At 44.6% G+C, this 26,893-nt stretch overlaps 1 protein-coding gene across 1 annotated transcript in view; it reads right to left on the reverse strand.

Annotated features, from left to right (window-relative positions):
- Positions 1–26,534, reverse strand: part of LOC128644484 (tripartite motif-containing protein 44-like) — a 67,332-nt gene extending 40,798 nt beyond the window's left edge. Inside the window, exons 1-4 of the mRNA XM_053697069.1 lie at positions 25,128–26,534; positions 16,789–16,866; positions 13,770–14,009; positions 11,132–11,151 (exon numbers count right to left, since the gene is read on the reverse strand). Coding sequence (XP_053553044.1) covers positions 11,132–11,151; positions 13,770–14,009; positions 16,789–16,866; positions 25,128–25,499 — 710 coding nt within the window. The 5' untranslated portion in view covers positions 25,500–26,534. The remainder of the gene's footprint in view (positions 1–11,131; positions 11,152–13,769; positions 14,010–16,788; positions 16,867–25,127) is intronic.
- Positions 26,535–26,893: the final 359 nt, after the last annotated feature.

A 26,893-nucleotide genomic window follows, 5' to 3' on the forward strand; every position in this document is an offset into this window, starting at 1 on the left:
AGACCTTCTAACATATATATTCATATACATATATATATATATTTAACACTGCTGCCCATCACTGCACGACTTACCCCCCTTTGCTGTCTATTTGGAGCCTACAGAAGTGCCCTCTTTTGAGGGCAAAGCTTCCATGAAATGTAAACCCTGATGTTCAGCAGATCCCATGCCTTTTTATCTTGGCACACCCTGATGTTCAGCATATCCCATGCCTTTTACTTCAGCACACCCTGATGTTCAGCAGATCCCATGCCTTTTTTATCTTGGCACACCCTGATGTTCAGCAGATCCCATGCCTTTTTACCTTGGCACACCCTGATGTTCAGCAGATCCCATGCCTTTTTACCTTGGCACACCCTGATGTTCAGCAGATCCCATTCCTTTTTACCTTGGCACACCCTGATGTTCAGCAGATCCTATGCCTTTTATCTTGGCACACCCTGATGTTCAGCAGATTCCATGCCTTTTACTTCAGCACACCCTGATGTTCAGCAGATCCCATGCCTTTTTTCCTTGGCACACCCTGATGTTCAGCAGATCCCATGCCTTTTTATCTTGGCACACTCTTATGTTCAGCAGATCCCATGCCTTTTTATCTTGGCACACCCTGATGTTCAGCAGATCCCATGCCTTTTACTTCAGCACACCCTGATGTTCAGCAGATCCCATGCCTTTTTACTTCAGCACACCCTGATATTCAGCAGATTCCATGCCTTTTACTTCAGCACACCCTAATGTTCAGCAGATCCCATGCCTTTTTACCTTGGCACACCCTGATGTTCAGCAGATCCCATGCCTTTTTACCTTGGCACACCCTGATGTTCAGCAGATCCCATGCCTTTTTACCTTGGCACACCCTGATGTTCAGCAGATCCTATGCCTTTTTACCTTGGCACACCCTGATGTTCAGCAGATCCCATGCCTTTTTACCTTGGCACACCCTGATGTTCAGCAGATCCTATGCCTTTTTACCTTGGCACACCCTGATGTTCAGCAGATCCCATGCCTTTTTACCTTGGCACACCCTGATGTTCAGCAGATCCTATGCCTTTTTTATCTTGGCACACCCTGATGTTCAGCAGATCCTATGCCTTTTACTTCAGCACACCCTGATGTTCAGCAGATCCTATGCCTTTTTACCTTGGCACACCCTGATGTTCAGCAGATCCCATGCCTTTTTACCTTGGCACACCCTGATGTTCAGCAGATCCTATGCCTTTTTTATCTTGGCACACCCTGATGTTCAGCAGATCCCATGCCTTTTTACCTTGGCACACCCTGATGTTCAGCAGATCCCATTCCTTTTTACCTTGGCACACCCTGATGTTCAGCAGATCCCATGCCTTTTTACCTTGGCACACCCTGATGTTCAGCAGATCCTATGCCTTTTTTATCTTGGCACACCCTGATGTTCAGCAGATCCCATGCCTTTTTTCCTTTGCACACCCTGATGTTCAGCAGATTCCATGCCTTTTACTTCAGCACACCCTGATGTTCAGCAGATCCCATGCCTTTTTTCCTTGGCACACCCTGATGTTCAGCAGATCCCATGCCTTTTTTCCTTGGCACACCCTGATGTTCAGCAGATCCCATGCCTTTTTATCTTGGCACACCTTGATGTCCAGCAGATTCCATGCCTTTTTTCCTTGGCACACCCTGATGTTCAGCAGATCCCATGCCTTTTTATCTTGGCACACCCTGATGTTCAGCAGATCCCATGCATTTTTTCCTTGGCACACCCTGATGTTCAGCAGATTCCATGCCTTTTACTTCAGCACACCCTGATGTTCAGCAGATCCCATGCCTTTTTTCCTTGGCACACCCTGATGTTCAGCAGATCCCATGCCTTTTTATCTTGGCACACCCTGATGTTCAGCAGATCCCATGCCTTTTTTCCTTGGCACACCCTGATGTTCAGCAGATCCCATGCCTTTTTATCTTGGCACACCCTGATGTTCAGCAGATCCCATGCCTTTTTATCTTGGCACACCTTGATGTCCAGCAGATTCCATGCCTTTTTTCCTTGGCACACCCTGATGTTCAGCAGATCCCATATCTATAATCTTGTCAGACCCTAATGTTCAGCAGATCCCATGACTATAATCTTGGCACACACCCTGATGTTCAGAAGACCTCAAGTCTTTTACTTTGGTACATCCTGATGTTAAGCAGATCACATGCCTTTTATCTTGGCACACCACAACAATATTATATATAGACTTGTATTAATTATACAGATTCAGGGGTGTCTAACCTATTAAAATGTGATTTAGAATATATATATATATATATATATATATATATATATATATATATATGTAATCGTGTGTGTATGGATACGGTATATGGTCATGTAGAGCGTTATACACAAATATACCATGTCCTGCAGTGTGTGTAATGATACGGTATATGGCTATATTCACTGATGTTAAGCTATTACTTATATATACACACACGTATATTTTTTTTAAATCACAGTTTAATTATAGCACATATAAGTCTCCCCCTGTCACAACATCCAGTGGTTCTCCAGGTAACTGAGTGATAACCTTTTCATTCCTGGTCTGTCACCTGACAACCCTTGGCATAATGACCCTGTAACTGCATAAAACACGTCGACTGAAGTCTTGGAGCCAGAGTCTATGATATTGTCCCATCTCCAATGAGCAGGGAAATGATTTTTCCTGCAGAATTATCTTCCCAGTGAACGAGCTATTTCTTAGCAATTAACTAAATCCGTTAGCTGTGAGACAATGGTTCCCTGACCTATCGTTTGGCAGTTTGTATCAGACTTGCTGTACAAAAGGATCACTATCATCACAATAATAAATCACACAGTGCATAATAGGTCTCAGCAAGATGCTGCACTGTGCAGCTGTAACCTCGGATATTTAGCAGATTTGATTTCAGATGGAAAGGGACAGGGTAAGAAGAAGTTAGACTCATAAAAATGCAGTAGATACTGAACATATGAGTCACGTGCTGCACTATTAAAAACAGCAAGTACTATCCTATATTTCTCACTACTGATAGTGCCAGGCGCACAGCAACATATCAGCACTGTTACTACAAGCAGCGCAGTCACGAGTGCTGCAGCTCCCAAGGGAAAGTGACAGTTTTTACTTTCTATGACATAATAGTGAGAACATCCTATGACTGTCCTTTATTATTTGTAGCAGCACATATTGCTACTAATGATCCCTCTCTCACAAACACTCTTGCGCCGTGCACAGCAAAAAACTTTAGTAGCACATAAACGCGAACGCTCATATAGATAGTCACACACATACATACCCTCTCTCACACAGACACTAACACATACACTCTCACACACACTCTCTCACACACCAAAACACTCTCTTTCACACAAAGACACAGACAAACACAAAGACACACTCACAAAGACACTCACTCACACTAGCACATACACTCACACACAAAAACACTCACTTGTTCACACATACAGATACACACGCACATACTCTCACACACTCAAAGATACTCATTCTCTCAAACACACAATCACTGACAAACACAAACACTCACATATAAAAATACCCACGCTCATACACACACTCAGACACTAGCACATACTCTCACACACAAAAGCACACACAAAGATACTCACGCTCTCATATACACACAATCACTGACAAACACAGGCACACACTCACAGACACTAACACATACACTCTCACACAAAAACTCACTCTTTCACACAAACTCACATATTCACACACAAAGATACTCACGCTCTCATATACACAATCACTGACAAACACAGACACACACACTCACATAAAGATACTCACGCTCTCATATACACAATCACTGACAAACACAGACACACACACTCACATAAAGATACTCACGCTCTCATATACACAATCACTGACAAACACAGACACACACACTCACATATAAAAATACTCACACACTCATATACACAATCACTGACAAATGCAGACACACACTCACATATAAAGATATGCACGCTCTCACACACACTCAGACACTAGCACATACACTCAACACACAAAAACACTCACTTTCACACAGACACACACAATCAATGACAAACACAGACACACACTTGCATATAAAGATACTTGCACTCATACACACACACAATCACGAACACAGGCACACACTTACATATAAAGATACTTATGCTCTCATACACACACAATCACTGACAAACACAGACACACATTCAAAGACACTCAAGCTCTCATATACACAAGCACTGACAAACACACACACTCACATATAAAGATACTCACGCTCTCAAACACACACACAATCACTGACAAACAGACACTCACATGTAAATATACTCACGCTCTCATACACACACACAATCACTAACACAGACACACACACTCATATAAAGATACCCACGCTCTCATACACACACACAATCACTGACAAACACAGACACACATTAAAATACACTCTCATACACACCCACAATCACTGACAAACACAGACACACATACTCAAAGACACTCAAGCTCTCATATACACAAGCACTGACAAACACACACACACACATAAAGATACTCACGCTCTCAAAAACACACACAATCACTGACAAACACAGACACACACACTCACATAAAGATACTCACGCTCTCATATACACAATCACTGACAAACACAGACACACACACTCACATATAAAGATACTCACGCACTCATATACACAATCACTGACAAATGCAGACACACACTCACATATAAAGATATGCACGCTCTCACACACACTCAGACACTAGCACATACACTCAACACACAAAAACACTCACTTTCACACAGACACACACAATCAATGACAAACACAGACACACACTTGCATATAAAGATACTTGCACTCATACACACACACACAATCACGAACACAGGCACACACTTACATATAAAGATACTTATGCTCTCATACACACACAATCACTGACAAACACAGACACACATTCAAAGACACTCAAGCTCTCATATACACAAGCACTGACAAACACACACACTCACATATAAAGATACTCACGCTCTCAAACACACACACAATCACTGACAAACAGACACTCACATGTAAATATACTCACGCTCTCATACACACACACAATCACTAACACAGACACACACACTCATATAAAGATACCCACGCTCTCATACACACACACACACAATCACTGACAAACACAGACACACATTAAAATACACTCTCATACACACCCACAATCACTGACAAACACAGACACACATACTCAAAGACACTCAAGCTCTCATATACACAAGCACTGACAAACACACACACACACATATAAAGATACTCACGCTCTCAAAAACACACACAATCACTGACAAACACAGACACACACACTCACATATAAAGATACTCACGCTCTCATACACACATACAATCACTGACAAACACACACACTGTTATAATTTGTAACCATCCACTTGTGCGTTGTTTGTGCGAGACCAAGAGCAAAATAGCGCACCCTGCGACATCAACTGTGCTACACCTATAATCAAGCCCTGAATACTTGTATATTCCATTACTCAAAATAAAAAAAATGCAATTCACTTTCATTATTAGTTTTCAATCCCCCAAGAAAATCAGGAGGGCCTTCCATGGAAGGCAAGACCCTGACCATAATGCTGCACAGTGATTGGATGGCAGGACCCTAACATGCTGCACAGTGATTGGAAGGCAGGACCCTGACTGTAATGCTGCACAGTGATTGGAAAATGGAAAATTAAGGGGAAAAAATTCCATCAATGCCCCACTGTTACTAATAATATAGAGAAGTATTAAGTCTGATAATTGTGGGGAGTGCTTAATGTCCCTTAATATGTAAGGCAAACAAAAAGGAAAAAAAAAAAAGAGATGGACAACTTAAGGAAAAAAAAATATAAAAAGTGATCAATCCATTACATAGGGGCAGGGGACAAAAACCTACTCAGGGAAATAAATAAAACATAACTTTTAATTGATACTATTAAGAATAGTAGGGTGCAGTGTATGCATCAAAACTTAGATTAAAAATGAAATGAGAAATACTGAGAGCCAGCAACCACGAAATTCAAAATGTTATACCAACAAAATATAGGAGCCACATAGATTAATGTGCAAACGTTTGCTAGTGAGCTGCACACAGGAACAATTAACTAAAAAAGAGGATTGACCTCACAACAGATTACTCTTAGTACAATGCAGACACAAAAGCAAGCACAAGTCTAGAGTGGTAACTGAGAAACGGCTATAAATCGCTCATATAGAGCTATAACAACAGAGGTTGCTGGACTCAGAGGGTACGCCTGATGCACCTGAAAGCCGTGTGCCGGTGAAATGCGCATCAGGTGTACCCTCTGAGTCCAGCATGTCACAATTACCAGCTGTATAATCACTTTAGGGAACGTTACAATTAATCTATAAAATTCCCTCCAGTCCAGATCTGTTTCTTCTGAATATCTGTGACATAAAACAAAATAAACCAATTCTCAGCCTCGTCGCTGGCAAACTCAGGCTAATGAATCAGAGCACTGGGCTGTACACAGAAGGCTGGTGCCAGTTGTGCAGTACTTTGAAGACCATATTTGGATCTTTCTGTCTTGCACTGGATCAGTTACAGCTGTTAGATTACAAACATGAATACAGTTTCTCTGTCTCCTGAGGCTGACTTGTCAGTTATATGTGACACAGGGACCATGCGAACGGAGGGTGTCTGTCCAGCAAACTATCACCTAGATTACGAGTTTTGCACTATAGAGGGTGCGAAATGAACGCAACAAAAAGTTGCGTTTTTTCAATCTCCATAGCGCTGCCATTACGAGTTACTGAAAAGCCTCCTTGTGCGTGCGATATGATGCCGTTAAGCTCCATGCCGCACAAAAGCCAAGGGCTGCTTTGACGTGCTTGTGCACGCTTTCCCCCATAGACATCAATGGGGAGAGAGTGTTAGAAAAAAAGCTAACACCTGAAGTGCGGAATGGCGATCGCCGTAACGTAACCCCATTGATGTCTATGGGGAAAAAAAAAAGTTACATTTAAAACGAACACCCTAACATAAACCCCAAGTCTAAACACCCCTAATCTGCCACCCCGGCACCTAAATAAAGTTATTAACCCCTAATCTGCCGCTCCCCGACATCGCCGCCACTATAATAACGTTGACCCCTAAACCTCCGGCCTTCCACATCTCCGCCATTAAATAGACCTATTAACCCCTAAAGCGCCAGCCCCACCACATCAAAAAACATTAAACTATTAACCCCTAAACCTAACACCCCCCTAACTTTAAATTAAAATTTCAATATAACTCTATTTAAATAAAAACTTACCTGTGAAATAGAAATAAACCTAACATTCCTAATCTAATAAAATAAAAAAAATACTACCATTAAAATATCTAAATTACAATTTAAAAAAAAACAAAAAACTAATAAACACTATAATCACGAAAACTAAAAAAAACTAAGCTTACAAAAAATAAACGAAATTATCAAAAATAAAAAACAATTATACCTAATCCAATAGCCCTATAAAAATACCCCCCCCCCCAAATAAAAACACCCCCAGCCTACAATAAACTACCAATAGCCCTTAAAAGGGCCTTTTGTAGGGCATTGCCCCAAGTTAAACAGCTCTTTTACCTGTAAAAAAATACAAAGTTCCCCCAACAGTAAAAGCAATGTGTGTCACACTAGGTATACAAGCAACATGTGTCCCACTAGGTATATAAGCAACATGTGCCACACTAGGTATATAAGCAACATGTGCCAAACTAGGTATATAAGCAACATGTGCCACACTAGGTATATAAGCAACATGTGCCACACTAGGTATATAAGCAACATGTGCCACACTAGGTATATAAGCAATATGTGTCACACTAGGTATATAAGTAATATGTGTCACACTAGGTATATAAGCAATATGTGCCACACTAGGTATACAAGTAATATGTATCACACTAGGTATATAAGCAATATGTGCCACACTAGGTATATAAGTAATCTGTATCACACTAGGTATATAAGCAATATGTGCCACACTAGGTATATAAGTAATATGTGCCACACTAGGTATATAAGTAATATGTGTCACACTAGGTATACAAGCAATATGTGTCACACTAGGTATACAAGCAATATGTGTCACACTAGGTATATAAGCAATATGTGTCACACTAGGTATATAAACAATATGTACCTAATGTGACACATTACCTATATACCTAATGTAACACAAATTACTTATAAACCTAAGGTGACACAAATTACTTATATACCTAATGTGACACACTTTACTTATATACCTAGTGTGATACATATTACTTATATACCTAGTGTGATACATATTACTTATATACCTAGTGTGGCACATATTGCTTATATGTGTGACACATATTTATAATCCTAGTGTGACACATATTGCTTGTATACCTAGTGTGGCACATATTACTTATATACCTAGTGTGGCACATGTTACTTATATACCTAGTGTGATACATATCGCTTATATACCTAGTGTGACACATATTGCTTATATACCTAGTGTGGCACATATTGCTTATATACCTAGTGTGATACCGATTACTTATATACCTAGTGTGGCACATATTGCTTGTATACCTAGTGTGGCACATATTGCTTGTATACCTAGTGTGGCACATATTGCTTGTATACCTAGTGTGGCACATGTTACTTTTATACCTAGTGTAATTTATGATTTGTGTCACACTAGGTATATAAGTGATATATGGGGGGGGGTGTACAACAAAAGCTCCACCCAACACCAACAAACCAATAAAGTTGCAAATTCACAATTGAACACCTAAAAGCCTCCATTATCTAACAAAGAAAAAAAAGAGGGGCAAAACACCCATCACCCCATGTCTTCATATTTTGCTTACAAAATAATTTGCTTCTTCGGGATTATTCAGCATTTGTCAACCTCCATTCACCAAAATCTTAAAGGGATACTGAACCCAAATTTTCTCTTTTGTGACTCAGATAAAGCATGCAATTTTAAGCAACTTTCTAATTTACTCCAATTTTTCTTCATTCTCTTGCTATCTTTATTTGAAAAAGAAGGCATCTAAGCTTTTTTTTGGATTCAGAACTCTGGACAGCACTTTTTTATTGGTGGATGAATATATCCACCAATCAGCAAGGGCAACCCAGGTTGTTCACCAAAAATGGGCCGGCATCTAAACTTACATTCTTGCATTTCAAATAAAGATACCAAGAGAATGAAGAAAATTTGATAATAGGAGTAAAGTAGAAAGTTGCTTAAAATTGAATGCTCTATCTGAATCACGAAAGAAAAAATTTGGGTTCAGTGTCCCTTTAATTCTAGCAGGATACATCATAAATGCATTATATCCATGTTATTTAACGCATTACAAATTGGAGCCATTTTTTCCCCTGCGTTTCAAGCTAACCTTAGTATGACTAACTCTAACCTTAATGACTGTATCCTTAACTGTAGCCCAACCTTAATATGACTGTAACCCTGCCCTTAATATGACTGTAATCCTTATCGTAACATAACTGTAACCCTAACATGACTGCAACCCTACCCTTAATATGACTGCAACCCTAACATCAACCTTAATATGACTGTAACCCTAACTGTAACACCAAACTTAGTATGACTGTAACCCTAACATGACTTTAACCCTAAATATGACCCAAATATGATTGCAAACCTAACAGGACTGTAACCCTAACAGGACTGTAACCCTAACTTTAATACTACTGTAACCCTAACTGCAACACCAAACTTAGTATGACTGTAACCTTAACCTAATATGACTGTAACCATAACATGACTGTAACCATAACCTTAAAATGACTGTAACCCCCAAACTTAATATAACTGTAACCCCCAAACTTAATATAACTGTAACCCCCAAACTTAATATAACTGTAACGCTAAAGGTAACATGACTGTAACGCTAAAGGTAACATGACTGTAACGCTAAAGGTAACATGACTGTAACGCTAAAGGTAACATGACTGTAACGCTAAAGGTAACATGACTTTAACCCTAACCTTAATTTGACTGTAACCCTAAAATTAATACAACTGTAACCCTTACTGTAACACCAACCTTAATATGACTGTAACCCTAACAGTAAAAATGACTGTAAGCCTAACTGTAAAATGACTGTAAGCCTAAGCTTAATATGACTATAATCCTAACTGTAACCATAACCTTAATATGACTATAACCCTAATCTTAAACCTAATGTTATTGTGACCCTAACTTTAAGATTAATCATAACTCTATTATGACTGTGACTCTAACCCTAGCACTCATCGTAACCATGTGACCTTAACCCTAATGTTATTGTAACACTAACCCTAGCGTTCATCGTACCCTAACTGTAACCCTAACTGTAAAGTTAAGCATAACATAACTGTGACCCCAACCCTAGCACTCATTGTAACCCTAACTGTAACCTTAACCCTTATGTTTTGGGTGGAAGAGACCAGATGAAATATAGCCAACAGTTTCAGACAAACCTGATTCACCACGTTATGTCCAATGTAGGAGATTATGATATATCAGGGGCACCCAGTGTTTGCCTTTATAACGCAGAGCACATTGCAGCATTGTATAATGCAGGAGCCAGAACACGATACGTGAGATACATGGTACAGAACACATGATTCACGGTGGACAAGACATAAAACACATGAGACATGACACAGTACACGTGCTACATGGGAGACATGGCACAGTACACGTGCTACATGGGAGACATGGCACATTATTATTATCATGATCAGGTATTTGTAGAGCGTCAACAGATTTCGCAGCACTATAAACATAGGTGGTAACCAAGTAACATTTATAGGTGTCAAATGGTTAGAGGGCCCTGCCGAGAGTTGCACATTACACGTGGTAAATGGGAGACATGACAATACGTGATACATGGCAGAGAGAACACAGTGGCACAGTATCAACCATATGAAGAATAGGGACCTCATACCATGATCACGAGATATGGAGCATATCACACACAGGTTACATTACAGGTATCATTGCTTGAAACACTGCAGAATTACAACAGGCAGGTTTTTATAATGAAACAGTAGAGAAGGTTTTTCTCACCTGGAATTGTCTTCTGGGTCCTAGGGGGAAAAAAAGTAATGGATTAGGTTCCAGTACCTGATATATTACAGCCTTGTCTTGTGTTAATGAAACTTAGTTATAATTTATATGCCTGGCATTCTGTGCATGGTATCTGACACTCACCTGTCTTTGCTTGATATCCTTTATAATGCCTGGCATCAAACACACAGGTTACAGCGCCTGGCACCAAACACACAGATTACAGAGCCTGACATCAAACACACAGATTACAGAGCCTGACATCAAACACACAGATTACAGAGCCTGACATCAAACACACAGATTACAGAGCCTGACATCAAACACACAGATTACAGGGCCTGACATCAAACACACAGCTTACAGGGCCTGACATCAAACACACAGCTTACAGGGCCTGACATCAAACACACAGCTTACAGGGCCTGACATCAAACACACAGCTTACAGGGCCTGACATCAAACACACATCTTACAGGGCCTGACATCAAACACACATCTTACAGGGCCTGACATCAAACACACAGCTTACAGTGCCTGACATCAAACACACAGCTTACAGTGCCTGACATCAAACACACATCTTACAGGGCCTGACATCAAACACACAGCTTACAGGGTCTGACATCAAACACACAGCTTACAGGGTCTGACATCAAACACACAGCTTACAGTGCCTGACATCAAACACACAGCTTACAGGGCCTGACATCAAACACACATCTTACAGGGCCTGACATCAAACACACATCTTACAGTGCCTGACATCAAACACACATCTTACAGGGCCTGACATCAAACACACAGCTTACAGGGTCTGACATCAAACACACAGCTTACAGGGTCTGACATCAAACACACAGCTTACAGGGCCTGACATCAAACACACAGCTTACAGGGCCTGACATCAAACACACAGCTTACAGGGCCTGACATCAAACACACAGCTTACAGGGCCTGACATCAAACACACAGCTTACAGGGCCTGACATCAAACACACAGCTTACAGGGCCTGACATCAAACACACAGTTTACAGGGTCTGACATCAAACACACAGTTTACAGGGTCTGACATCAAACACACAGCTTACAGGGCCTGACATCAAACACACAGCTTACAGGGCCTGACATCAAACACACAGCTTACAGGGTCTGACATCAAACACACAGTTTACAGGGCCTGACATCAAACACACAGCTTACAGGCCATAGTGCCTGGCATCTAACTCACAGCGCCTGCAATCAAACACACAGCTTACAGGCCACAGTGCCTGGCATCTAACTCACAGTGCCTGCAATAAAACACACAGCTTACAGCGCCTGGCATCAAACACACAGATTACAGGGCTTGACATCAAACATCTTACAGGGCCTGACATCAAACACACAGCTTACAGGGCCTGACATCAAACACACAGCTTACAGGGCCTGACATCAAACACACAGCTTACAGGGCCTGACATCAAACACACAGTTTACAGGGTCTGACATCAAACACACAGTTTACAGGGTCTGACATCAAACACACAGCTTACAGGGCCTGACATCAAACACACAGCTTACAGGGTCTGACATCAAACACACAGTTTACAGGGCCTGACATCAAACACACAGCTTACAGGGTCTGACATCAAACACACAGCTTACAGGGCCTGACATCAAACACACAGCTTACAGGCCACAGTGCCTGGCATCTAACTCACTGCGCTTGGCATCAAACACACAGCTTACAGTGCCTGGCATCAAACACACAGCTTACAGGCCACAGTGCCTGGCATCTAACTCACTGCGCTTGGCATCAAACACACAGCTTACAGGGCCTGACATCAAACACACAGCTTACAGGCCACAGTGCCTGGCATCTAACTCACTGCGCTTGGCATCAAACACACAGCTTACAGTGCCTGGCATCAAACACACAGCTTACAGGCCACAGTGCCTGGCATCTAACTCACTGCGCTTGGCATCAAACACACAGCTTACAGTGCCTGGCATCAAACACACAGCTTACAGGCCACAGTGCCTGGCATCTAACTCACTGCGCTTGGCATCAAACACACAGCTTACAGGGCCTGACATCAAACACACAGCTTACAGGGCCTGACATCAAACACACAGCTTACAGGCCACAGTGCCTGGCATCTAACTCACTGCGCTTGGCATCAAACACACAGCTTACAGTGCCTGGCATCTAACTCACAGCTTACAGCGCCTGGCATCAAACACTAAACTTAATGTGTCTCATTTTTCATCATTCTGTTTGGGGCATTTGCAGTAATTAACATATAAAATACAAACTTAGCTCCTGGAGGGGCTTATGACCTCTAGCTTCCAACACCTGGGATACATCAAAACACACAGAATGTGGCAAACATCCAGCATCCACTGTTCATATGCAATCTAGCTAGTAACACTCAGCACCCAGAGCCTAAAATCCATAAAACACCATCTCACACCCTAAACTGGAGTTGCATGGAGTTCTCAGCATGCAGGAAACAGGATTTGTAATAAAGAAAGAGGATCTTGCTCTTAAGGCAGCACATTCACCCCCTTACACGCATCACCTAATGCCCAGGTACCAGCTCTGCCCAAAGGTGTCCTTAGCGATTTGTGTAACATGCCATGCACCCTGTGTACCTCATCTCTCTCCATTGCTATCTGGTTGAAGCTGTTTAGCTGCCGGGTGACCTCTACCATCTCAGTCATCAGATTGCCCATGGTGACATTGAGCTCTTCCAGCACTTCGGTCACATGAGCTGAGGCCATTGCCTCCTGAAGGTCCACAAAGTGCAGAGCCCGGTGCTCCTCTTCCTGAACCAACTGCCTCATGTGCTCAAACTGCATCTGGACGAAGGCTTTTATGTCACCCCGACTGACCTAAGCAACAGTGTGAAACACAGGTTAGTGTAGTGAAAAATCACAGAAGATCAGCAGTATGAATAGCACTAGCTTAGGTCTGCCAGGTATTAACAGAAGATTCCAACTATAAGGAGGCAGGCTCCACTGACATGGGGTTGTGAAAGTATGTAAGCTAGCTCTTACATCTCTCCTACTCTCTCTCTCCCTCTGTATCATCACTCTCCTTCAGTCAGTGTAGAGGGTGGAGAACAAGATGGATAAGAGAGGGGAGGAAAAAAGAGGGGAGGAAAAAAGAGGGGAGGAAAAAAGAGGGGAGGAAAAAAGAGGGGAGGAAAAAAGAGGGGAGGAAAAAAGAGGGGAGGAAAAAAGAGGGGAGGAAAAAAGAGGGGAGGAAAAAAGAGGGGAGGAAAAAAGAGGGGAGGAAAAAAGAGGGGAGGAAAAAAAGAGGGGAGGAAAAAAGAGGGGAGGAAAAAAGAGGGGGGGGGGAAAGAGGGGGGGGGGGAAAGAGGGGGGGGGGGGAAAGAGGGGGGGGGGGGGGGGAGAGGGGGGGGAAAGAGGGGGGGGGAAAGAGGGGGGGGGAGAAGAGGGGGGGGGAAAGAGGGGGGGGGAAAGAGGGGAGGAAAAGAGGGATAAGAGAATGTAGAACAAGAGGGAGAACAGGATGGATAAAAGGGAGTAGAGGGTGTAGAAGGGGGATAAGAGGGAGAAAAGAGTGGAGAACAAAGGGAGAAAAGAGTGGAGAACAGGATGGATAAGAGGGAGTAGAGGGTGGAGAACAGGATGAATAAGAGGCAGTAGAGGGTGGAGAACAAGAGGGAGAAGAGGGTAGAGAACAAGAGGGAGAAGAGGGAGTGGAGGGTGGAGAACAGGATGGATAAGAGGGAGTGGAGGGTGGAGAACAGGATGGATAAGAGGGAGTGGAGGGTGGAGAACAAGATGGATAAGAATCAGTAGAGGGTGGAGAACAAGATGGATAAGAATCAGTAGAGGGTGGAGAACAAGATGGATAAGAATCAGTAGAGGGTGGAGAACAAGATGGATAAGAATCAGTAGAGGGTGGAGAACAAGATGGATAAGAATCAGTAGAGGGTGGAGAACAAGATGGATAAGAATCAGTAGAGGGTGGAGAACAAAATGGATAAGAATCAGTAGAGGGTGGAGAACAAGATGGATAAGACTCAGTAGAGGGTGGAGAACAAGATGGATAAGACTCAGTAGAGGGTGGAGAACAAGATGGATAAGACTCAGTAGAGGGTGGAGAACAAGATGGATAAGACTCAGTAGAGGGTGGAGAACAAGATGGATAAGACTCAGTAGAGGGTGGAGAACAAGATGGATAAGAATCAGTAGAGGGTGGAGAACAAGATGGATAAGAATCAGTAGAGGGTGGAGAACAAGATGGATAAGAATCAGTAGAGGGTGGAGAACAAGATGGATAAGAATCAGTAGAGGGTGGAGAACAAGATGGATAAGAATCAGTAGAGGGTGGAGAACAAGATGGATAAGAATCAGTAGAGGGTGGAGAACAAGATGGATAAGAATCAGTAGAGGGTGGAGAACAAGATGGATAAGAATCAGTAGAGGGTGGAGAACAAAATGGATAAGAATCAGTAGAGGGTCGAGAACAAGATGGATAAGAGTCAGAGGGTGGAGAACAGGATGAATAAGAGGTAGTAGAGGGTGGAGAACAAGATGGATAAGAGAGTGGAGGATAAGAGAGTGGAGGATAAGAGAGTGGAGGATAAGAGAGTGGAGGATAAGAGAGTGGAGGATAAGAGAGTGGAGGATAAGAGAGTGGAGGATAAGAGAGTGGAGGATAAGAGAGTGGAGGATAAGAGAGTGGAGGATAAGAGAGTGGAGGATAAGAGAGTGGAGGATAAGAGAGTGGAGGATAAGAGTGGAGAACAAGAGGGAGAAAAGAGTGGAGAACAGGATGGATAAGAGGGAGTAGAGGGTGTAGAACAGGATGGATAAGAGGGAGTAGAGGGTGTAGAACAGGATGGATAAGAGGCAGTAGAGGATGGAGAACAAGAGGGAGAAGAGGGAGTGGAGGGTGGAGAACAGGATGGATAAGAGGGAGTGGAGGGTGGAGAACAGGATGGATAAGAGGGAGTGGAGGGTGGAGAACAGGATGGATAAGAGGGAGTGGAGGGTGGAGAACAGGATGGATAAGAGGGAGTGGAGGGTGGAGAACAAGATGGATAAGAGGGAGTGGAGTGTGGAGAACAAGATGGATAAGAGGCAGTAGAGGGTGGAGAACAAGATGGATAAGAGGCAGTAGAGGGTGGAGAACAAGATGGATAAGAGGCAGTAGAGTGTGGAGAACAAGATGGATAAGAGGCAGTAGAGGGTGGAGAACAGGATGAATACGAGGTAGTAGAGGGTGGATAACAGAACGGATAAGGGTGCAGTGGTTGAGAATAGGACAAGCAAGTTGGAGAAGATAATGACAGGTGTGAGTAATGAGTGGTGAAGATGATGGAGGACCCAGAACCGATACGTAGTTAAGAAGCAGATTTACAAAGGAGAGGATGGGTCAGTGTGGGAGGAGAACTAGCAGAGGGGGCATAGGAATGATAATAAAAGTATTGTCATTATTGTAACAGGTTTTTGGTTTTAGACAGACTAAAAACAGACTAAAAACCTCCCTATTGTTTCTGCTTACAGTCCAGTGTTGAGAGATTTTATAGGCAAGACAAACCTTAGGCCTGTACTAACTCTATAATACATTTGTAATAATTAATAAGGGTCTGTGTAACCCTAGGGAAAACAAGGGGGAGGGGCGATGCTCCCTTACTCTTGGATCTGCGCACTTGCTCTTTAGCCGCTCTATCATCTCAGTCATGGCCATCTTCAGGTCAACAGGCTTTCTGTTCTAGAGGAAGGAAGACAAAGGTCACTCGTACAGAAGGGATAATGGTCAGCAGACAGCGGAACCAGGGACTATGAATAAAAACATTATGTGCACATTTATCATAGCATAATATCTTGATAAGACTGTTTCATCCTCTTTCATCTTCTTTGTCTTGCTCTCTCTCCCCCCTCTGTCCCTCTCCCTCCGTCCCTCTCCCTCTCTCTCCCCCTCAGTCTCTCTCTCTCTCTCCCCCCCTCAGTCTCTCTCTCTCTCCCTCAGTCTCTCTCTCCCTCTCAGTCTCTCTCTCTCTCTCCCTCAGTCTCTCTCCCCCCCTCAGTCAGTCTGTCTCTCTCTCCCCCTCAGTCAGTCTGTCTCTCTCTCCCCCCTCAGTCAGTCTGTCTCTCTCTCCCCCTCAGTCAGTCTGTCTCTCTCTCCCCCTCAGTCAGTCTGTCTCTCTCTCCCCCTCAGTCAGTCTGTCTCTCTCTCCCCCTCAGTCAGTCTGTCTCTCTCTCCCCCTCAGTCAGTCTGTCTCTCTCTCCCCCTCAGTCAGTCTGTCTCTCTCTCCCCCTCAGTCAGTCTGTCTCTCTCTCCCCCTCAGTCAGTCTGTCTCTCTCCCCCTCAGTCAGTCTGTCTCTCTCCCTCAGTCAGTCTGTCTCTCTCCCTCCCTCCGTCTCTCCCTCCCTCCCTCCGTCTCTCCCTCCCTCCGTCTCTCCCTCCGTCTCTCCCTCCCTCCGTCTCTCCCTCCCTCCGTCTCTCTCTCTCCCTCCGTCTCTCCCTCCGTCCCTCCCTCCGTCTCTCCCTCCGTCTCTCCCTCCGTCTCTCTCTTCCTCCCTCCGTCTCTCTCCCTCCCTCCGTCTCTCTCCCTCCCTCCCTCCGTCTCTCTCCCTCCCTCCGTCTCTCTCCCCCTCCCTCTCTCCCCCCCCTCCCTCTCTCCCCCTCCCTCCCTCTCTCCCCTCCCTCTCTCTCCCACCTCCATCTCTCTCCCTCCCTCTGTCTCCCTCTCTCTCTCCCCCTCCCTGCCCCTCTCTCCCCCCCTCCCTCTCTCTCCCTCCCTCTCTCCCCCCCCTCCCTCTCTCTCCCTCCCTCTCTCGCCCCCCTCCCTCCCTCTCTCGCCCCCCTCCCTCCCTCTCTCCCCCCCCTCCCTCTCTCTCCCTCCCTCCCTCTCTCTCCCTCCCTCCCTCCCTCTCCCTCCCTCCCTCCCTCTCCCTCCCTCCCTCCCTCCCTCTCCCTCCCTCCCTCCCTCTCTCTCCCTCCCTCCCTCCCTCGGTATGCTTTTCAGCAAAGGATACCAATAGAATGAAATGAATGAGATAATAGAAGTAAATTGGTTTCATATTGTATGCCCTATCTCTCTCCTAAAAGAAAATATTTCTGTTTAACTGCTGAGCTATTCCCACCCTGTGCTGAACTGTTTTGTAGCGTTTAGATGCTGCTCACATTTAGGCTGTACTGCAGCTCATTTGTCATTGAGAAACTCACACATTTATATATCATTTTAAAGCTGACGCAGCAGATTAAACGATACTGTTATTTAACATAAATACATTAGAAACCTGCAACACTAAGTATGAAACAATGTTAATATACAAGGTTATAATCAAGTGTTTTGCCTCGTAAACTCCATAGTAAACATAAGGGAGTTAGCCTCATAAATAAGGGGCTTATGTAACTGATCTGCAAAAAGGGGCTCCCATGAGACGCTATGCAAATAAATGCACCTTTATTCACACCAGGTGATCACCACTGGTTATTAACACTTATGTAAGGAGTGCCTTAAAGCACGGGGTCTTGCGAGTCACTAGGCATTTTTAGTCTGTTATAAAAGGTATTTATATGTTTAGTGTATTGAAACAAGTGTATGGGGGGGGGGGGGAATTGTAGACTAGATTTTTTGTTTTGTAGATGATCCATTTATATAGCCCATCTGGGGGTGTTTTTGTAACAATGTTTAGTGTTGCTTATTGTTTTAATAACATTGTGCTGATTGTCAGCCTCTTAACCAAGGTTTTAGAAGTATACTGTTATCTCCCTACTCCAGCTTGCTCCTGTTTGCGTAAAGGGTCTTTTCATATGCAGGGGACGCTGCAAACTATCTAAACCAGCTGTTAGATTTGCAGGTTACAGAATCTGCTTCTGTAGAGGGCGTGAGGCAAAACAAATTATTATCGTTATCAATATGGAATGAATTCCCTCTCATGTTTTACTTTCCGTTTAGACACTTTTTTTTATCCAAGAAGGAAAAATCCTTAAAGGGACATGAAATCCAAAATCAGGTAGAACATACAGTTTTAAACAACTTTCAAACTTAATTCTATTACCAAATTTGTTTCATTCTCTTTGTATCCTTTGTTGAACGAGCAGCAATGCACCACTGGGAGCTAGCTGATCACATCAGGTAAGCCAATGGCAAGGAGCATATATGTGCAGCCACCAATCAGCAGCTAGTTCCCAGCAGTGAATTGCTGCTCCTGAGCATACCTATGTATGCTTCTCAACAAAGGATATCAAGAGATTGAAGCAAATTAGAAAGTTGTTTAAAATTTTATGTTCTAACTGAATCATGAAAGTTTAATTTTGACTTTAAAAAAAAAAAAAAACTCTTTAGAGAACACCGAGATGAGAAGTCACAATTCAGCCAGAGCACACACATTGTATATACTTTCCAATCTACATGTATTATCTAATGTCCCTTTTTCTCTAGGTCTCCATTGCAGAAAATGAGTCCCTTTTCATGAGAACATACTAAGGTCCCACTTGTACATTAGTCTGAATCATGAGACTTTCATTTTGATGTTTATATCCCTTTAAGCACATAAGGAGAAGAATGGCACAGAGCTCAGCTATTGTTCTATGTACAAACATATTGTCACTATACAGAACCCACTCATTATCTCAAACAGCACTCTGCATGCCCACAACATTTCTGATTGGTTTATCTGATTAACCAATCAGAAAGATTTTATTTCTCTTTACATAGGAAGTAAACCCAGAAGAACTCAGAGCGTGAAGGAACATGATTGTGATGGTCAGGATGAGACTTAAAGGGACATTGAACCCAAATTTTTTTCTTTCGTGATTTGGATAGAGCATAATTTTTTAAGCAACTTTCTAATTTACTCCTATTATCAATTTTTCTTTGTTCTTTTGCTATCTTTATTTAAAAAGCAGGAATGTGATGCATAGGAGCCGGCCCATTTTTGGTTGAGAACCTGGGTTATGCTTGCTTATTGGTGGGTAGATGTAAGCCTCCAATAAGCAAGCGCTATCCATGGTGCTGAACCTAAAATGGGCTGGCTGCTTAGATTTACATTCCTGCTTTTAAAATAAAGATAGCAAGAGAACGAAGAAAAATTGATAATAGGAGTAAATTAGAAAGTTGCTTAAAATGTCATGCTCTATCTGAATCACGAAAGAAAAAAATTGAGTTCAGTGTCCCTTTAAGGAAGAAGATGTTTCTTTCCGACTTTAGCTAAAGACACTTTGGGCTAGATTACAAATAGAGCGCAAAATATCGCTTTTGCGAAAGCGATATTTGCGCTCTACTGAGTAATACCAGCGTACGCTAATATCCGCTGGTATTACAAGTTGAGTGCAATTTGAATGCGAGCTCGCGTTCACATTGCTAGGAATAATTGCGCTCATTAGAGCGTGCTTCCATAGGCACCAATGGGAGCCTCATTCTCATGCCATGAGAACTAGCGCAGAGAAGGGGCTAAGTCACGCAGCATTTTTAAATATATAGGTATATGAGCACTTACAATTATATATTTACTGGGATCTGATCTCTTTATTGGTTGATTATTTATCACGCACCTGCAAATGGGCAAAATTTGCCCATTTGCAGGCGCAATATAAAATTAGAGATCCACTTGCAATCTAGCCCATTATAGGGTGGTTAGTGCTTCTTGTATTTAGTTTTTGTAATGTATAGAGCTGGATTTTAATGTCAGTTACCTAAAGGGAAGATGGAATACATAGGTTTACGGTCTGGGTTATATGGTTTATCTTGGTGGGTTTAATGGTTAATGGTGGTGATGGGTTTCATATATAAAGCCTCTTGAATATTACAGGTATAGAGATGGGGTATGTAATGGATTTGACCCTGGTGGGTTGGGGTGATTGTGGTTTGGGCGTGTAGAGGATTTGAACCTGGCGGGTTGGGGTAACTGTAGTTCGGGGCGTGTAGGGGATTTGACACTGGCGGGTTGGGGTAACTGTAGTTCGGGGCGTGTAGGGGATTTGACACTGGCGGGTTGGGGTAACTGTAGTTCGGGGCGTGTAGGGGATTTGACACTGGCGGGTTGGGGTAACTGTAGTTCGGGGCGTGTAGGGGATTTGACACTGGCGGGTTGGGGTAACTGTAGTTCGGGGCGTGTAGAGGATTTGACACTGGCGGGTTGGGGTAACTGTAGTTCGGGGCGTGTAGAGGATTTGACACTGGCGGGTTGGGGTAACTGTAGTTCGGGGCGTGTAGAGGATTTGACACTGGCGGGTTGGGGTAACTGTAGTTCGGGGCGTGTAGAGGATTTGACACTGGCGGGTTGGGGTAACTGTAGTTCGGGGCGTGTAGAGGATTTGACACTGGCGGGTTGGGGTAACTGTAGTTCGGGGCGTGTAGAGGATTTGACACTGGCGGGTTGGGGTAACTGTAGTTCGGGGCGTGTAGAGGATTTGACACTGGCGGGTTGGGGTAACTGTAGTTCGGGGCGTGTAGAGGATTTGACACTGGCGGGTTGGGGTAACTGTAGTTCGGGGCGTGTAGAGGATTTGACACTGGCGGGTTGGGGTAACTGTAGTTCGGGGCGTGTAGAGGATTTGACACTGGCGGGTTGGGGTAACTGTAGTTCGGGGCGTGTAGAGGATTTGACACTGGCGGGTTGGGGTAACAGTAGTTCGGGGCGTGTAGAGGATTTGACACTGGCGGGTTGGGGTAACTGTAGTTCGGGGCGTGTAGAGGATTTGACACTGGCGGGTTGGGGTAACTGTAGTTCGGGGCGTGTAGAGGATTTGACACTGGCGGGTTGGGGTAACTGTAGTTCGGGGCGTGTAGAGGATTTGACACTGGCGGGTTGGGGTAACTGTAGTTCGGGGCGTGTAGAGGATTTGACACTGGCGGGTTGGGGTAACTGTAGTTCGGGGCGTGTAGAGGATTTGACACTGGCGGGTTGGGGTAACTGTAGTTCGGGGCGTGTAGAGGATTTGACACTGGCGGGTTGGGGTAACTGTAGTTCGGGGCGTGTAGAGGATTTGACACTGGCGGGTTGGGGTAACTGTAGTTCGGGGCGTGTAGAGGATTTGACACTGGCGGGTTGGGGTAACTGTAGTTCGGGGCGTGTAGAGGATTTGACACTGGCGGGTTGGGGTAACTGTAGTTCGGGGCGTGTAGAGGATTTGACACTGGCGGGTTGGGGTAACTGTAGTTCGGGGCGTGTAGAGGATTTGACACTGGCGGGTTGGGGTAACTGTAGTTCGGGGCGTGTAGAGGATTTGACACTGGCGGGTTGGGGTAACTGTAGTTCGGGGCGTGTAGAGGATTTGACACTGGCGGGTTGGGGTAACTGTAGTTCGGGGCGTGTAGAGGATTTGACACTGGCGGGTTGGGGTAACTGTAGTTCGGGGCATGTAGAGGATTTGACACTGGCGGGTTGGGGTAACTGTAGTTCGGGGCATGTAGAGGATTTGACACTGGCGGGTTGGGGTAACTGTAGTTCGGGGCATGTAGAGGATTTGACACTGGCGGGTTGGGGTAACTGTAGTTCGGGGCATGTAGAGGATTTGACACTGGCGGGTTGGGGTAACTGTAGTTCGGGGCATGTAGAGGATTTGACACTGGCGGGTTGGGGTAACTGTAGTTCGGGGCATGTAGAGGATTTGACACTGGCGGGTTGGGGTAACTGTAGTTCGGGGCATGTAGAGGATTTGACACTGGCGGGTTGGGGTAACTGTAGTTCGGGGCATGTAGAGGATTTGACACTGGCGGGTTGGGGTAACTGTAGTTCGGGGCATGTAGAGGATTTGACACTGGCGGGTTGGGGTAACTGTAGTTCGGGGCATGTAGAGGATTTGACACTGGCGGGTTGGGGTAACTGTAGTTCGGGGCATGTAGAGGATTTGACACTGGCGGGTTGGGGTAACTGTAGTTCGGGGCATGTAGAGGATTTGACACTGGCGGGTTGGGGTAACTGTAGTTCGGGGCATGTAGAGGATTTGACACTGGCGGGTTGGGGTAACTGTAGTTCGGGGCATGTAGAGGATTTGACACTGGCGGGTTGGGGTAACTGTAGTTCGGGGCATGTAGAGGATTTGACACTGGCGGGTTGGGGTAACTGTAGTTCGGGGCGTGTAGAGGATTTGACACTGGCGGGTTGGGGTAACTGTAGTTCGGGGCATGTAGAGGATTTGACACTGGCGGGTTGGGGTAACTGTAGTTCGGGGCATGTAGAGGATTTGACACTGGCGGGTTGGGGTAACTGTAGTTCGGGGCATGTAGAGGATTTGACACTGGCGGGTTGGGGTAATTGTAGTTCGGGGCATGTAGATGATTTGACACTGGCGGGTTGGGGTAATTGTAGTTCGGGGCATGTAGATGATTTGACACTGGCGGGTTGGGGTAATTGTAGTTCGGGGCATGTAGAGGATTTGACACTGGCGGGTTGGGGTAATTGTAGTTCGGGGCATGTAGATGATTTGACACTGGCGGGTTGGGGTAATTGTAGTTCGGGGCATGTAGAGGATTTGACACTGGCGGGTTGGGGTAATTGTAGTTTGGGGCATGTCAAGGATTTGACCCTCGCAGGTTAGGGTGATTGTAGTTTGGCAAATCATCATGGTTATGTTTAATACTAGTTTGTAATTGGGTCAATGTTAGCGGAAGAGAGGCATAAAGCTGTGATAAATAGGTTCATAACGTTTTACAGTATTTTAAGGACTATTGCTTTTCATAGCTATTTGTTTAATGCCCATAAAGGGAAACATATTGTTAAAGTGAGTTCCGGGGCAGCAATGCACTGCTAGTCTGGAGCCAAACACGGCCACTGAGCCAATCAAGGGTGGCATATGTGTGTATCCTCCAATCACGGCCATCTTTAGGATCACCACTGTGTTGCTGCACTACAGTTAAGTTGACCCCTTTGTGACGGAATAAACACATAATTACAGCACACTACAAGTAAATACTGTAACCCATGAAAGCATTTTGTTATTGCTCGTATGTATCTAAATTAAAGGGATAGGGTGGGAGGCAGCTATAGTTTGGGTTCATCACTGTGTGGCAGTATAGGAACAGTTAGGGGCACAGGGCTGTTTGATATAGACACAGCAGCTCTTTACTGGTCAGGGCAATAATCCCCCATGACTGCAATTCTGATCCATGCAAATAGATAGGCCTGTCTGTCCTTTATGCAGGGTGAAAGGGGCTGCTGCCCAGGCCCCACAATGAGAACGTGCAATGTACATCCTGTATTTAGTTTATAGTGAAGTGTTTATTGTACCAGGAGGTGTAATATTCTTTATATAGAAGACACTGGGTTAGGCCATACAGGGGAGGGTAATAAGGGTGCTGGTCTTAGCACATTTGTCTTGTCCAGGGCCCCCAATACTAAGGGTGGTGCAGCAAATGGAACTGCTACACTGAAATTGTTGTTACGCTATTTCTTTTTGCATCAGCCCCTCTGTAGTAGTAATTGGTACCGCCACCTCTGTAACCACGTTAGCCATGAGACCATGCAACACAGTAGAGCACCTGAATGGTCTGTACGTGCAAGAGAAGGGCCCAGGGTACACAACAATAATGTACAGATGCTGCAAGTTATTTGTTTGCCAGTACTTTCTGTTGCTACAGACAACTGCCCTGCCCATATGCCACAGGTCTGTGGTACCGCCCTGCCCATATGCCATTGGTCTGTGCTACCCCGTGCCTGTAGCCACTTGTCTGTAGTACCCCCCTGTCCATATGCCACTGGTCTGTGGGTACCATGATGCCCATATGCCACTTGTCTGTGCTACCCCCATGCCCATATGCCACTGGTCTGTGGGTACCATGCTGCCCATATGCCACTGGTCTGTGCTACCCCTCTGTCCATATGCCACTGGTCTGTGGGTACCATGCTGCCCATATGCCACTGGTCTGTGGGTACCCTCTGTCTATATGCCACTGGTCTGTGGGTACCGTGCTGCCCATATGCCACTGGTCTGTGCTACCCCTCTGTCCATATGCCACTGGTCTGTGGGTACCGTGCTGCCCATATGCCACTGGTCTGTGGGTACCGTGCTGCCAGTCTTACCTTCATTTCTAAATAGGCTTCTCTAAGGGTAATAAGCTGGTGCTGCCTGTGATTGCCGGTGACAGCACAGAGGACACAGATTATCTCCTTGTCCTCCCTGCAGTACAAACTCAGTTCCTGGTTGTGTGTTGGGCATTTTTTCTTGTCGTCAGTCTCTGGTTGTTCATTGCTGGTGCCCAGTGCTGCAGGCAGCTCCTGCGAGAAGTCCCTGATACTGTGCCCTGGGAATATAGCCCTGTGCTCCTCGGCGTGAGTGTCACAGAAGGAAAAGCCACAATCATCACAGATCTCTGCTGCTTCTCTGGGCTCGTCTGGCTCGCAGGCATCACAAGTGCCATCAGGGGGCAGCAAGCCCACCTCACCACTAGCCATGGCAGGTTCCGGCCTACAGCCCTTGTGTCAGACACTGTAGCCCAGCAGCTGTCTGTGCAGCAATTAGACCTTAATCTCTAACAAATGTGCTTATTCCCTGTGTCTCCTGCTTGAATCTCACTTCCTATTTACTTTCTCGTTTTTCCTCTTATGAAGCTGCACCTACTTTTGCCCCTCCCCTCTCTGTGCTCTGTAGATTAAAAGAAGCTTTGCTCTTTGTCCACAAGTAGTTTCTGTTTCAACTAGTATATTATTAATAGATCCTTGTCTGACTCAGTGCTTTTACTGAAGGAGATCAGCATTTTAGTTCTCTCTATATACAAGATTACCCTCCTGTCCCCTCTGTATATAACTGATTACCTTACTGACCCTTCTGTATATAACTGATACCCTCCTGTCCCCTCTGTATATAACTGATTACCTTACTGACCCTTCTGTATATAACTGATACCCTCCTGTCCCCTCTGTATATAACTGATTACCTTACTGACCCTTCTGTATATAACTGATGCCCTCCTGTCTCATCTGTATATAACACTACCCTCCTGTCCTCTCTGTATATAACAGACTACCCTCCTGTCCCCTCTGTATATAACTGATGCCCACCTGTCTCCTCTGTATATAATAGACTCCCCTCTGTATATAACTGATGCCTGTCTGTCTCCTCTGTATATAATAGACTACCCGCCTGTCCCCTCTGGATATAACTGATGCCCTCCTGTCTCCTCTGTATATAACTGATTACCTTACTGACCCTTCTGTATATAACTGATACCCTCCTGTCCCCTCTGTATATAACTGATTACCTTACTGACCCTTCTGTATATAACTGATACCCTCCTGTCCCCTCTGTATATAACTGATTACCTTACTGACCCTTCTGTATATAACATTACCCTCCTGTCCCCTCTGTATATAACTGATTACCTTACTGACCCTTCTGTATATAACTGATACCCTCCTGTCCCCTCTGTATATAACTGATTACCTTACTGACCCTTCTGTATATAACTGATGCCCTCCTGTCTCCTCTGTATATAATAGACTACCCTCCTGTCCCCTCTGTATATAACTGATGCCCGTCTGTCCCCTCTGTATATAATAGACTACCCTCCTGCCCCCTCTGTATATAACTGATGCCCACCTGTCTCCTCTGTATATAATAGACTACCCTCCTGTCCCCTCTGTATATAACTGATGCCCACCTGTCTCCTCTGTATATAATAGACTACCCTCCTGTCCCCTCTGTATATAACTGATGCCCGCCTGTCCCCTCTGTATATAATAGACTACCCTCCTGTCCCCTCTGTATATAACTGATGCCCACCTGTCCCCTCTGTATATAATAGACTACCCTCCTGTCCCCTCTGTATATAACAGACTACCTGCCTGTC

The sequence above is a fragment of the Bombina bombina genome, unplaced genomic scaffold (genome assembly GCF_027579735.1).
Source record: "Bombina bombina isolate aBomBom1 unplaced genomic scaffold, aBomBom1.pri scaffold_714, whole genome shotgun sequence".
Classification (NCBI taxonomy): Eukaryota; Metazoa; Chordata; class Amphibia; order Anura; family Bombinatoridae; genus Bombina; species Bombina bombina.